Source organism: Culex quinquefasciatus, chromosome 3 (assembly GCF_015732765.1).
Source record: "Culex quinquefasciatus strain JHB chromosome 3, VPISU_Cqui_1.0_pri_paternal, whole genome shotgun sequence".
In the NCBI taxonomy this organism is placed as follows: domain Eukaryota; kingdom Metazoa; phylum Arthropoda; class Insecta; order Diptera; family Culicidae; genus Culex; species Culex quinquefasciatus.
In genome coordinates, this window is record NC_051863.1 from 62,517,937 (window position 1) to 62,531,711 (window position 13,775).

General features: G+C 50.8%; 3 protein-coding genes across 3 annotated transcripts; all 3 read left to right on the plus strand.

Moving 5' to 3' along the window:
- The first annotated feature begins 6,562 nt into the window (after positions 1-6,562).
- Positions 6,563-8,841, plus strand: LOC119768973. The gene is made up of 4 exons (XM_038260833.1): positions 6,563-7,475; positions 7,517-7,996; positions 8,064-8,395; positions 8,443-8,841. The coding sequence occupies exons 1-4, from the start codon at positions 6,563-6,565 to the stop codon at positions 8,839-8,841; spliced, it is 2,124 nt and encodes a 707-aa protein (XP_038116761.1).
- A 20-nt stretch (positions 8,842-8,861) lies between these two features.
- Positions 8,862-11,130, plus strand: LOC119768974. The gene is made up of 2 exons (XM_038260834.1): positions 8,862-10,250; positions 10,321-11,130. The coding sequence occupies exons 1-2, from the start codon at positions 8,862-8,864 to the stop codon at positions 11,128-11,130; spliced, it is 2,199 nt and encodes a 732-aa protein (XP_038116762.1).
- A 13-nt stretch (positions 11,131-11,143) lies between these two features.
- On the plus strand, positions 11,144-13,046 carry LOC119769943. Its single transcript, XM_038263822.1, has 2 exons — positions 11,144-11,611; positions 11,670-13,046. Exon 1 carries the CDS (start codon positions 11,166-11,168, stop codon positions 11,499-11,501), a length of 336 nt encoding a protein of 111 aa, XP_038119750.1. The 5' UTR covers positions 11,144-11,165; the 3' UTR covers positions 11,502-11,611; positions 11,670-13,046.
- Positions 13,047-13,775: the final 729 nt, after the last annotated feature.

The following is a 13,775-nucleotide window of genomic DNA, read 5'->3' on the forward strand; positions in this document are numbered from 1 at the left end:
TATTTGTGTTTGATCCATCTATTTGTGTTTAAAAAAAAAGATATGTTTGGAGTATTGATAAGTTAGATTAAGATTGCATTTAATTACAGTTTATTATTAAGACGTGCCTTATTTACAGTAAATGTATTTTAAGTTTAATAGATAACATTTAAGCTTGTTTGAATATATTATTGCATTAAATGAAAATCCCATCGGAATGACGACATCAATTAGCGGTATTTGTGTTTGATCCATCTATTTGTGTTTAAAAAAAAAGATATGTTTGGAGTATTGATAAGTTAGATTAAGATTGCATTTAATTACACTTTATTATTAAGACGTGCCTTATTTACAGTAAATGTATTTTAAGTTTAATAGATAACATTTAAGCTTGTTTGAATATATTATTGCATTAAATGAAAATCCCATCGGAATGACGACATCAATTAGCGGTATTTGTGTTTGATCCATCTATTTGTGTTTAAAAAAAAGATATGTTTGGAGTATTGATAAGTTAGATTAAGATTGCATTTAATTACAGTTTATTATTAAGACGTGCCTTATTTACAGTAATTGTATTTTAAGTTCAATAGATAACATTTAAGCTTGTTTGAATATATTTAAGATTGCATTTAATTACACTTAATTATTAAGACGAGCCTTATTTACAGTAAATGTATTTTAAGTTTAATAGATAACATTTAAGCTTGTTTGAATATATTATTGCATTAAATGAAAATCCCATCGGAATGACGACATCAATTAGCGGTATTTGTGTTTGATCCATCTTTTTGTGTTAAAAAAAAAAGATATGTTTGGAGTATTGATAAGTTAGATTAAGATTGCATTTAATTACAGTTTATTATTAAGACGTGCCTTATTTACAGTAATTGTATTTTAAGTTCAATAGATAACATTTAAGCTTGTTTGAATATATTTAAGATTGCATTTAATTACACTTAATTATTAAGACGAGCCTTATTTACAGTAAATGTATTGTAAGTTTAATAGATAACATTTAAGCTTGTTTGAATATATTATTGCATTAAATGAAAATCCCATCGGAATGACGACATCAATTAGCGGTATTTGTGTTTGATCCATCTATTTGTGTTTAAAAAAAGATATGTTTGGAGTATTGATAAGTTAGATTAAGATTGCATTTAGTTACAGTTTATTATTAAGACGTGCCATATTTACAGTAAATTTATTTTAAGTTTAATAGATAACATTTAAGCTTGTTTGAATATATTATTGCATTAAATGAAAATCCCATCGGATTGACGACATCAATTAGCGGTATTTGTGTTTGATCCATCTATTTGTGTTTAAAAAAAAAGATATGTTTGGAGTATTGATAAGTTAGATTAAGATTGCATTTAATTACAGTTTATTATTAAGACCTGCCTTATTTACAGTAAATTTATTTTAAGTTTAATAGATAACATTTAAGCTTGCTTGAATATATTATTGCATTAAATGAAAATCCCTTCGGAATGACGACATCAATTAGCGGTATTTGTGTTTGATCTATCTATTTGTGTTTTAAAAAAAGATATGTTTGGAGTATTGATAAGTTAGATTAAGATTGCATTTTTGTTGGAGATAACCGAGTAGGCAGGTGCTAACGAAGAATGAAGACTTCAAGTCAAACCTAAAATTATTTCATTACACGAATAAACTCCAAACCCTACAGACGTGTTTTAATCCACACTCTTCAATAACCAAGTGGTTAAGGGCCCAGTGTAGGAAGTTTGGAAGATTCTAGAAGTTGAAAAAATTTCTCAAGAAGTTTTGCTGGTCAAGATGGTTCTACCGAACGCTTCTGGAAGCGGCGATGGTGCGCAAACGAATCCCCCAGGCTCCAGTTCAAGTCTAGCCGGTTTACCCCCGATTCAACGGAAGATTGGACGCGAAAACTGGGCAACCTGGAAGTTCCAGGTCCTGATGTACCTGGAACACGAAGAGCTATGGGAAATCGTTCTTCCAACCCGAACGCCGACGGAACGTTGCCAGCGGTGAACGCCAAGCTGGACCGGAAAACGCGAGCGAAGATCGCAATGTTGGTGCATCCGGAAAATTTCGTCCACACGGCGATCTTCGACAAGCGCGTCTGCCAAGTCGTGAACCCGGATGGAGATGTGTTCGCTACCGGAACCAGGGTGAACAATCTCTTCCGATTCGGCGCTGAGAAGCAATCCCGAGCGATGGCGTGTCGAGAATCTGGATGGGTCATCTGAACGTGCACGGACTGAAGCAGCTCAAGAATGGTTTGGTAACCGGCATCAAGTTCAGCGACGACGGCATCGGCATCGGCGATTGCAAGGTATGTGCTCTCGGGAAGCAGACGAGACTACCGTTCGGGAAGGCCGGGTCTCGAGCTGAAGAGCTGTTGGAATTGGTCCATTCCGACATCTGCGGACCCATGGAGGAGACGTCGATGGGAGGCAAGCGATATTACATTCATTGATGACAAGTCGCGGCGCATCCACTTCTACCTCCTGAAGACCAAGTCTGCAGAAAAAGTCCTGGCCGTGTTCCGGGAATGCCACTGTCTGGTCGAGAGGCAAACTGGACGCAAACTGAAGACAATCCGAACGGACAACGGTAAGGAGTACATTAACCGCATGTTCCAGGATTATCTGAAGACGAATGGGATTCGGCACCAAACGACGGTTGACTATACGCCCGAGCAAAACGGGATGGCCGAGCGAGTCAACAGATCCGTCGTCGTCGTCGAGCACTCCAGGTGCATGCTCTTTGAAGCGAACCTACCGAAGCGGTTCTGGGCAGAGGCAGCATCCACAGCGGTGTACTTGCTGAACCGATCACCGACGAAGGGACACGCGAAGACTCCGGAGGAAGTCTGGTTTGGCAAGAAGCCCGATTTGTTTCACCTGCGCATCTTTGGAACATCGGTCATGGCTCATGTACCGAAACAGAAACCAAAGGTTACCGAATCTTCAACAAGACGACCCGGTCGGTCATGGTCAGCCGGGACGTGAGGTTCATCAGCGAAGGAGAAACGAGTCACGCGGAAGTTGTGGCCACCGAGCAAGGTGTCGTGTACGTGAAGCTGGATTTCCTAGAATCGCCGGTATAACCCGGGAAGCAGCCGGAGCTGTGTCAACCCGGGCCAAGTCGTAAGCTGGACATTCCGTCGGATCAAGAGGATCAGTTCGAGAACACCTCGGATGACGAAACGTCTGGAGAATCGAGCTACGAGACAGTCGAAGAAGATCCAGCAGACGTGACCGTGACGCTTTCTCCGGCGCTCCCTCCACGCACATCTTCAAATCCACCCGTGTCACAGGTGTTGAGGCGAAGTTGTCGGGAGCGCGCGTTACCAGGCAAGTTGAAAGATTTTGATTTGGGCAACAAAGGTGTGCCCCGATCCAATGTTTCAGACAACCTCGGCTCTGGACCTGCGCCGGCAGACGATCGACAAGGCCTGATTGCAGCTGGACGTCCAAGGAAGCGGCTGAACAAAGTGAGCAGCTGTACTGACGATCCATGTACCGTGGGCGAGGCGCTCGGCGGTGGGCAATCTGCGCAGTGGGCGGCTGCGATGCAGGAGGAGTACGACTCACTGATGAAGAACGGCACGTGGGACCTGGTGGACCCACCCGGAAGATCGTCGGCTGCAAATGGAACTTCAAAACGAAGCGTGACTCGGAAGGCGCAGTGGTTCGTCACAAGGCCTGATTAGTCGCACAGGGCTTCACGCAGAAGTACGGGTACGACTACGACGAAGTATTTGCGCCCGTGGTGCGACAGACGACTTTCCGGACTCTCCTGGCCGTAGCTGCGAAGCGGAACATGGTGGTGAAGCAGTATGATGTCAAGACCGCGTTTTTCAACGGCGATCTTGAGAAGGAGATCTATATGCGCCAACCACCAGCCTTTGTTGCGGACGGCAACGAGCAGAAAGTGTGCAGACTCAAGAAAAGTCTTTACGGCCTCAAGCAAGCAGCCAGGTCGTGGAACAACAAGCTGCACACCGTACTCGCCAAAAAAGGATTCACCAGGTGCAAGGCGGACCCCTGTCTGTACAAGAAGGTGAAGGCGAACAAGTGCTGCTACGTACTGGCGTCGACGATTTGATCGTGGCCAGCGATGCGAGTGGACTCCACCAAGAGCTGGTAGCTGCACTGGAGAAGAATTTCGAGATCAGTCAACTGGGCGACATCCACTACTATCTCGGAATTGAGGTCGAGCGCGATAAGCGTGATGACTTCTTCATCAACCAAGCGAAGTACATCAACCAGGTCGTCGTGAGCAACGGTCTGGGCGATGCGAAGGTCTCCAAGATGCCCCTGGACCCTGGGTATCTGAAGCAAGAAGCGGAAGGAGAGCCATTGCCGGACAACGTCGAGTACCAGAAGGTGGTCGGACAGCTGCTGTACCTGTCGGTGAACACGAGACCGGACATTTCCGCAGCGATTTCGATACTGAAGACAGCTGCACCGACTCAAACGGACTGGACCGAGCTCAAGCGGATCATCCGGTACCTGAAGGGGACCAGCCACTATCGTCTGCAGGTTCGGAATAACATGTTCCAGCCATAACAGCATTAGCAGCTCGGTGGTTACACGGCTTCCGGTTAGGAGATAGACGTGAAACCGAAAAAGTACTACATCTCCGCGCATTCTGGGAGCTGTCCACTCGCAGCTTTTAGAACCGTCCGTTCCTGGAAACCCTGAAAGAATTCAACGCGCAATCCGCAACTGTCTCTCGACTCTGCTCCGACAAGGAGCAGAAGATCCAGAACTCGCAGAAGCCCTGACCGCAACCCGACAGCGCAGCTCCTCGCTCCAGGAGTCGCTCTGTTGTGCTACTCCTAATGATGGTAGTAGGTCACTGGATTGTTGCGACTATAAGACTGGGTGCCTATATGGTGGCGCTTGATGCCTTTCATCGGGTGCAGCGTTTCCACCAGCCCAGCTGCTATTACCAGGTGTGATGCTCGATCGCGAGCAGGAAAAGTGCGAAGAATTTACCTGTCAGCTCACCAACCTCAACGCACAACTCGGCGCGGTAGCGCAGGAAGTCACCCGGCTGACGGACGATCAGGAAGAGCTACTGACGGCCCACGAAGCGATCAAGTCAAAGCGGGACAGCCTGGCCGAGCAGGTTGAGGAGCTGACCGAGTCGATGGCAGTGCTGGAGGAAGATCGGGACACGTTGCGCGAGGTAAAGTGCCGACTGGTTGGAGGGGGGGGAAGCTTGGGGCGATGATCGAGGAGAAGCTGGCGATCGGCGAGAAGGTGACAAATAGGACGCTGGAGGGTGCACTGTCGGAGAAGGGTAAGGTCGTCGAGCAGGCCAAGTCCGTGGAGCAACTGCAGGTGGAAAAGAGTACGCTGGAAGCGACGAAAGAGATTGAAGATCTGATGAAGGAGTTAACACGCAGGAAACGTCAAAGAAGCAGCTTGAAGTGGAGATCGAGACGATGTCAAGCAGTAACGGAAGTTTGTCGAAAAAGCTGGAGCAGGTAACCAAGCAACTTCAAGAAACGTCCAACAAGATAGAAGTTCTGGAAGCGAACGTCGAGGAACAGTCGAAGATTATCACCGCAAAGGACACCGAGATCCGAGGAGATCCGACAGAACCTGCTAGCTGTCGAGCAATCGATGCAGACGAAGGTCGGCGAACTGTCGGCCGTTTCCGAGCACTTGCTGACAAAAACCAAGGAGCTAGAAACGGGTCAAAGTGTGAAGTAGGAGGAAGTCGTTCTCGCTTTCGGCGTCCGTGGACGATGAGCTGAGCATAGCGATGTACGACTACTTGTTCAACAAGCGGCTCAAGATGGTGCACTTCGACCCGGAGAATCTGTTAAGGACGCGACTTTTATTTTGTCTTTTGCAGCAACACCCACTTTGGTGAAGACGGAGAGCAGGGGCAACTCGACGCTAAACAACCCTTATCAGGCATTCTGGCGGAGAAATGATGCGAACCAGGAAGAACCGTAAAAATGCTCAAGCTGAGGTGAGTTCGTCGGAACTGATGTTTGGGCACCTAAACCTAAATGCAATCTGTTTCAACTCTTTCAGGCGGGATTTAAGACGAACGGTGACCCTGCTGGAGATGATCAAACGACGAGAGAAGATCAAGCGCGAACAGCTGTACCTCAGCATCGAGAAGCGGTACCAGGCGCAAGACTTTGTTTCTTTTAATCCCGCGTTCGCGCTAAGCTACTCGAACCAGAATTTGTCGCACCACAGGGCCATTTTCCGGTGGCCAGCGGGCCCGGTTTCAGAAGGATCGCGGCGGGACGTCGACCAGGCCAGCGACTGTCGATCCTGCTGGGTGGATCGCCTCGGTGCTGATGAGCGTTAAAATTTACGTGCATCACCTTTGTGCCATTGCCAAGGGGTGAAACGAACCACTCTCTCTAAAAGGCGATCGGTGGTTAAAAGACTTCCGCTGTGAAATACCGATGCTGCAACAAGTAGAAGTCCCAAGACGCGTCATCGAAAACAAACAGCTTGGAACTACAAGCTTCACTTAACCAAGGGGTGTGGTTGCTCGATCTACGTCGTAATGCTGGACGAGAAGTGAAAAATGCAGAGCCGGCTTTCCCATGTCGCACCGGTCTGTGGTTAGGCCGGAAGATCGGCAGGACGATCTGCGAGACGCCGTCAAGGCGCTCCTTGAATCCCAGCAACAGATGCTGCTCGCGCAGTGCCAAAAACCACCACCACAAACGCTGGCGCTAGCGGCGGGGAGCCAGGTATCGAACCCGGTACCCCATAATGTCGTCAAGCTGCCACAAATCGACATTCCGAAGTTCACCGGGGAGCGTAAGCACTGGCGCTCATTTAAGGACCTCTTCTTGTGCACAATTCACAGCCGTACCGACCTGCGGGATTCGGTAAAGATGCAGTACCTGTTCTCCTACCTGGACGGTGAAGCGAAGGGGAAAGTCGACTCGTTCTCGATCAACGATGGCAACTACCGTGAGACGTGGGACGCACTCGTGAGCTACTATGACAAACACAAATACACGGTGTTTGCCCTCGTCCGGGAGTTTGTCGACCAGCAATCAGTCTCCAACGCCAAGGAATTGAAGAACCTCGTGGCCACATCCGACGACGTCGTCCGCCAGTTGAAGGCCCTAGGACGCGAGTACGAGTCACGGGATCCGTGGCTTATTCACTTGCTGCTGGAGAAGGTGGATCGAGAGACGCGCTCACTGTGGGCGCAGAAGATCATCACCGTTGAGAACCCAATTTTTGCAAACTTCCAAGAGTTCCTGGAGCAGCGGTGTGACGCGTTGGAGACGTGCTCGTTCAGCAAGAAGGCGGGCCCTGAAGTTTCGAAGAAGGAGTCTCAAAAGCCAACCCAAAGAAAAGGGCAAGCTTTTCACACGAGCGCTGCTGTGAGCTGCGCGAAATGCAGTAAAGATCACCCGACGTATCACTGCGACCTGTTCAAGGCCATGGACGTGGCCGGACGGCGGGAGCTAGTGTTCTCCAAAAAGCTGTGCTTCAACTGTCTGAAGCCGCTCCACACGGCGAACAAGTGTCCGTCGAAGTCACGCCCGATTGTAAACAGCGACATCACACGACGCTGTGCCAGCAGCGGCAGCAGCACAGTCAGGAACCGGAGAAGGCTGACCGCGATCATCCTCCACGCCAACCCGAAGAGACGGAGGAGGCCTCGTCGGTCTCGGCCAACGCAGCTCAAGCCAAGGCGACCAAGCACGAACCGTCGTCGGTGGCACTGCTGCCCACGGTGATCGCCAACTTGGAAGGGAAGGACGGGAAGTTGCACCAGGTGCGATGTCTCGTCGACAGCGGATCACAAGCGTCGCTGATTAAGGAGGCATGTGTCAAGCGCATTGGACTGAAGCGCACGAACGCCTCCCTGGAAGCCACCGGAGTGAACGGAGAAATCGTCGGCACCACGGCCGGTGCAGTCACGCTGGTGATGTCTTCGCGTTTCGACGGAGAGACCAAGCTCACCACGCAAGTCTACGTGTTGGGAAGGCTGACGGCCCAACCAGCGCTTCGATGTAGCAGACCTGCCCTTCCTGGAGGGGCTGGAGTTAGCGGATCCGAGCTTCTTGTCCATTCTACAAGCCGGACAGGTCAAGAATCGCCAAGGAATCCCCGTGGCCCAGCGTTCCATCTTTGGGTGGATGGTATCGGGGAAGATCTCCCAGCCGTTTCGCACAAGCAGTCACCATGCAGTTCTCAACGTCGCCCAGGAGTTTGACATCGACCGCACCTTGCGGTTGTTCTGGGAGGACCAGGAGATCCCTGAAGGCAAGCTGCTGACAACCGATGAGAAAAGGGTCATCGAACACTTCGATTCGACTCTCACGCGCTCAGAGAAGGATGGCCACTTTATCGTCTCCCCCTCGACGATTCAAAGTGCAAACTGGGAGAATCGCTCAACGCAGCAACCAAGCGCCTGCGGGCCATGGAACGCAAGTTCCAACGGGATCCCAACTTCTAGGAACGGTACGTTGCCTTCATGCGCGAGTACCAGAAGCTGGGCCACATGGAGGAAATTCCCGAGACGGAGGTTCAAGCAGACTGCACCAAGTCCTACTACCTCCCACACCACGGGGTCGTGAAGGATGACAGCTCCACGACCAAACTCCGGGTCGTTTTCGACGGCTCTTGCGCCACCACGACCGGAGTCTCACTAAACGACCTACTCTTGAACGCACCCAACGTCAACGCAGATCTCTTCGATGTGCTGCTGCGATTCCGAACCTACCCGGTAGTGTTCACGGCGGATGTTGAAAAAATGTACCGCCAGGTCTGGGTGCATCGTGACGACACGGACTATCAGCGCATCGTCTGGAGAGAGTCGCCCGACGAACCGATCCGGCACTTTCGTACGGGTTGAAGAACTCCGGGTACCTGGCGATGTCAGCGCTCAAGAAAGCAGCAGAGGACTTCGAGCAGCAATACCCTGGGGCTGCTGAGCGGATCAAGGAACACACGTACGTGGACGACCTGGTCTCCGGTGCAGATTCGGCGGCAGAAGCAACGCGGTTGGTGGAGCAGATCGATGAGATTGCTGGTAAGGTCGGCTTCACTCTCCGCAAGTGGTGCTCCAACGTGGACGAAGCGCTTCTACCACTCGCCGACGTGAAGAACGCAGCGGTGCCAATCCAGTTCCCCGACGAACGCAACGCCATCAAGGCGCTGGGGATCCACTGGTTGCCGCAAGAGGATGCGTTCACCTTCAAGGTCAACATGAAAACGGATGGACCAAACACGAAGCACCAGTTACTGTCCGACTCGGCGAAGCTGTTCGACCCCATCGGATGGCTGGCGCCAGTGACAGTGCGAGCGAAGATCCTGTTTCAACAGTGTTGGCTGTACGACATGAATTGGCACGACCCGCTGCCCGCCGCGGTCGAGCAAATGTGGATCGAGTTTAAGGAGAACCTGCCGCGCCTGGAGCAGGTCAAGATACCAAGGTGGATGTCGAGCTACAATGGACGCGTCGAGCTACACGGTTTCTCGGATGCATCCGAGGAAGCCTATTCTGCCGTCGTCTACATACGAACGTTCAACGAGATTGACAGTGCCTACGTCAACCTAGTCGCGGCCAAAACGAAGGTCGCACCGATCCGGCAGGTTTCACTACCTCGGCTGGAGTTGAACGGAGCGTGGCTACTAGTAAGGTTGATGAAACGGGTGGCCAAGGCGTTCGAGCGGTTCAAGGTGGAAATATTTGCATACACAGACTCAACAATCGTTCTGCACCAACTTGCTATCCACCCACGCAAACTTGACACGTACGTGGCCAACAGAACGGCATCGATCCTGGAGGTACTGCCACGGTCTCGCTGGTTCCACGTCAAGTCAGAAGAGAATCCGGCAGACTGTGCCTCCCGTGGAATCTCACCGGCGGAGCTGGTCAATCATCCCTTGTGGTGGTTCGGCCCGCCGTGGCTGAAGGCACATGCGTCAACCTGGAAGCATGAGATGCCTGACGAGGAATTCGACGAAGCAACGCTGGAGGTACGCAAGAAGTTCCGAACGTTCAACATTGTGGTCAGACTACCAAAAACCACGTACGAAGAGGAGAAGCAGATTCTTGAGAAGCGTTCTTCACTGCTTGGAGCGTGCCGACAGCTGTCACGGGTCAACCGGTTCCTCTACAACCTGCGACCGGGAAACAAGGAGAAGCGTTCCGGCTCGATCGCCCCGGCTGAGCTGCACAGCGCGCGAATGCAGTTCGTAAGGCTGGCTCAGCACGACGTCTTCCAGAAGGAGATCAAAACCCTCGCCGCGGGTCGCGAGGTTTCACCGAAGTCTAAGATTGCCACGATTGGACGGCGATGGAACGCTCCGAATTGGCGGTCGTTTGCAGCAGTCGTCCCTACCGTTAGAGGTCAAGCACCCGGTGATTCTTCCCAAGGATCATCGATTTACGAAGCTGCTGGTGGCGGAGCTCCACTCGCAGAACTGCCACGCCGGACCGTCGCTCTTGACTGCTACGGTCAACCAACGCTATTGGATTCAAGGCTGCCAATCGGTAATCAAGCAGGTGATTCACAACTGTGTGAGGTGCCGTCGTCTGAAGGCCAAGACGGCGCAGCAGCTGATGGGCAGCCTCCCTGCAGCTCGAGTCACGGCGTGCCGGCCATTCACTCACGTGGGGGTGGATTACGCAGGGCCCATACAAGTACGCTGCAGCAACACCCGAGGAACACGCGGTATGAAGGGATACATCGTCGTATTTGTGTGCCTCTCAACCAAGGCCGTACACCTGGAGGCGGTCAGCGACCTCACGTCGCAGGGATTCATTTCCGTACTCAAGAGGATGATCGCACGTCGCGGTTATTTTTGCGAAATCTGGTCGGACAACGGCACTAATCTGGTTGGTGCGGACCGACTGCTGCAGGAGATCTACGAAGCGATTATGGCACACAGCAAGGAAGCCGAGCAATTCCTTTGCAATCTCGGCATCAAGTGGAAGTTTATTCCGCCGGCCAGCACTCACCAGGGTGGCATCTGGGAAGCAGCCGTCAAAAGTGCTAAGAGCCTGCTGCGTCCAGTCGTTGGGAACGAAAAACTGACGTTCGAAGAACTCAGTACGGTGCTCTGCCAAATCAAGGCCTGCTTGAATTCGAGACCACTCTGCCCGTTGTCAACATCACCATCAGTCTCGAAGCTCTGACGCCGGGGCACTTTCTTGTGGGCCAGCCGCTGAACATGATTCCAGAGCCCGACGTCATGCACTTGAAGATGAATCAGCTCGATCGTTGGCAGAAGATGCGGCGCTACTCCACCGAGTTTTGGAACCGCTGGCGTGACGAATACATCGCGACGTTGCAGCCGAGAGGAAAGTGGCGCGCAAGTGAGGAGAACATCAAGCTGGGGCAACTGGTCCTGGTCAAGAATGACAACGCTCCATCATCCGCCTGGGAGCTGGCCCGTGTCGTAGCAGTTCATCCGGATCGAGCAGGACTGGTTCGGAACGTGACGCTGCGTCGTGGGAAGCACGAGTACCAACGCTCGGTGCAGAAGATCTGTCCGCTTCCGAATTGAGACGCTGTCTCAAGGCGGGGAGGATGTTTGCAGAAGAAAAGTGACTTTTTATTTCTTTTTTCTTTTTCTGCGATATGATGAGTTCTACGTTATGGAGTACATTCGAAAAGGTAAAAATTAAATAAATGGAAAATTGTACTGTAATCTTAATATATCCTTCTTATTTAGGACTCGTGAATAAACCAGCTATGCAGGATGAGCCGGCGAGGCACTGAACCATCCGTTTACGACACTTGCTCATCTGGTAGATTACGCGGATTGTCACAGCGTGAAGGCGTTGATGGAGGATTGCTTTCGAAAGGACTCAAGGGTTGACACGTACAACCAACGCGGCCCCAGAACGGGGGTCGGCAGGTAGCGATCTTGGCATCGTGGATACGGCAGACCGGGTCGCACACATTTGGTCGTTTTTTCGCCACGACAAAAAGGAAAACAATCAGCTATCGCCGGTCAAGAAGCGCGTCAAGGAGAACACTCCATCGCACCAGCAGCAACACTACAACCAGCAACAGCAACAGGGACGAGGGGCACATATTTGCCAACTGTACCACGCCAGCGGTCATTACGATAGCGAGGACGAGGCGCCAGACGTGAAGTCGTTCAAGCAGCAAGTGGCAACGAGTGTGGAATGTCCTCGACGAACCAGTGTCGGTGGGAGGTTCCGCCAAATCACTGACTTCCGAAAGCAGTTCGTATCAACTTTTGCAGTATCAGCGCAGTTGGCAGCAGCAACAGCAACATCCGCAACAGGACCACACCAGCGTGATTAACAGTGGAAGTCATATTTGCGGTACGAGAAGTGGCAGCAGTAGTAGCAGTAGTCCCGGAAGGAAGATGAAGAGCACGACGGTGGCGTCCACGTCGACAGCCTGTGTATCAAGTATGTACGAGCATCACGCGTGTCAATCCTGGAAAAAGCGCCATCCTCCAAGACGAACCAAACGCTGCACGTGTTCAAGCAGGAGCCGAACGAGTTTGTGGCGTACGAATATCTGCAAATGGACAAACGCTACTTCAGTGGCCGCAAGCGGGAATCGACCGCGGTGTACATGCCTTCGTCGTCCTCTTCCGCAGCCGATCTGAGGATGATGGGAAGCGGCGGCAGCATGTCAGTAGCAACCGTAGTATCCGCCCCGCCTCACGATCACCGGAACATTAACTTCACCTAGGGTGATATCTACCGGCGGTCGCGTTTGTGTCTCAGGCGCCGTTCCAGACGTATACCCGGGTGGTGCCACCACCGGTCCACAACGTTTCCTGCAGGCAGGTTCTTCCAGCGCACCCGCTGCCGACCTACCTCCCTTCTCCCGACGCAGTACAGCTAGTTTGGTCCGCTGAGCCCGGCCGGCAACAAGCACTACGTTTGATTCGGCGTACCAGAAAGTGTACCCGCTGGAGGTCCGCGTCGATCTGGTCAACCTATAATGGAGCTGCACGGCGATGGCGGTGGCAAGGGATCCGAAGTGATGGCCGGGGCCGCCAAGAATGACGTCGCAATGGAATGTCCCGAGGAATACTAACTTTTTGTTTATTCATAATGGATAATTAAAAATAAGAGGACTGTTGGGCATTTCATTTAACGACAAATTTAAGGAAAAGTAAATAAAACTAGTTGAGAATAAGAAAAACACTTTAATAAAGCTCTCCCAGTCAAATCAATCCGAATTCTGAAACGGAATCTAATTAGAATCGTATACAAATTCCGTTTCAAACGCAACAACCGGTTCCGTGTTCGAACCGGTTGTTGCGTTTGAAACAGAATTTGTATACGATTCTAATTAGATTCTGTTTCAGAATTCGGATTGATTTGACTGGGATAGAATTCCAATTCACTTTGGATTCAACGGATTCAACCAAAACAAGAAAGAAAACCAGCAACCAAAAATAAGAAGAAGAAGCACCTGTCCAAAGCAACCCGTCCATTCCGTTTGAATTCCGCTTGAACCGATTGGCGCCGAAAACTCAAACGGAACCGGTTGTTGCGCTTGAAACGGAATGCGGTTTAGAAACTAAAACGAACACTGTTAAGAATTCGAATCGAACTTTTTTCGCTCAAGCGGAATTCTAAACGGAATTCAAACGGAATGCGCTGAGTAGGCAAGTCCTAGCCTACTAAAGGAAATACATCCTTTCTCAGCCTATTTCTGTTATCGGCCTATTAGTCAAAGCACAAAACGGGACCATCCACAAACCACGTGGACACTTTTTTGGAAATCTCAAACCCCCCCCCCCCCCATCGTGGACAATTTCCATACAAATAAAATCTTTTTGTAT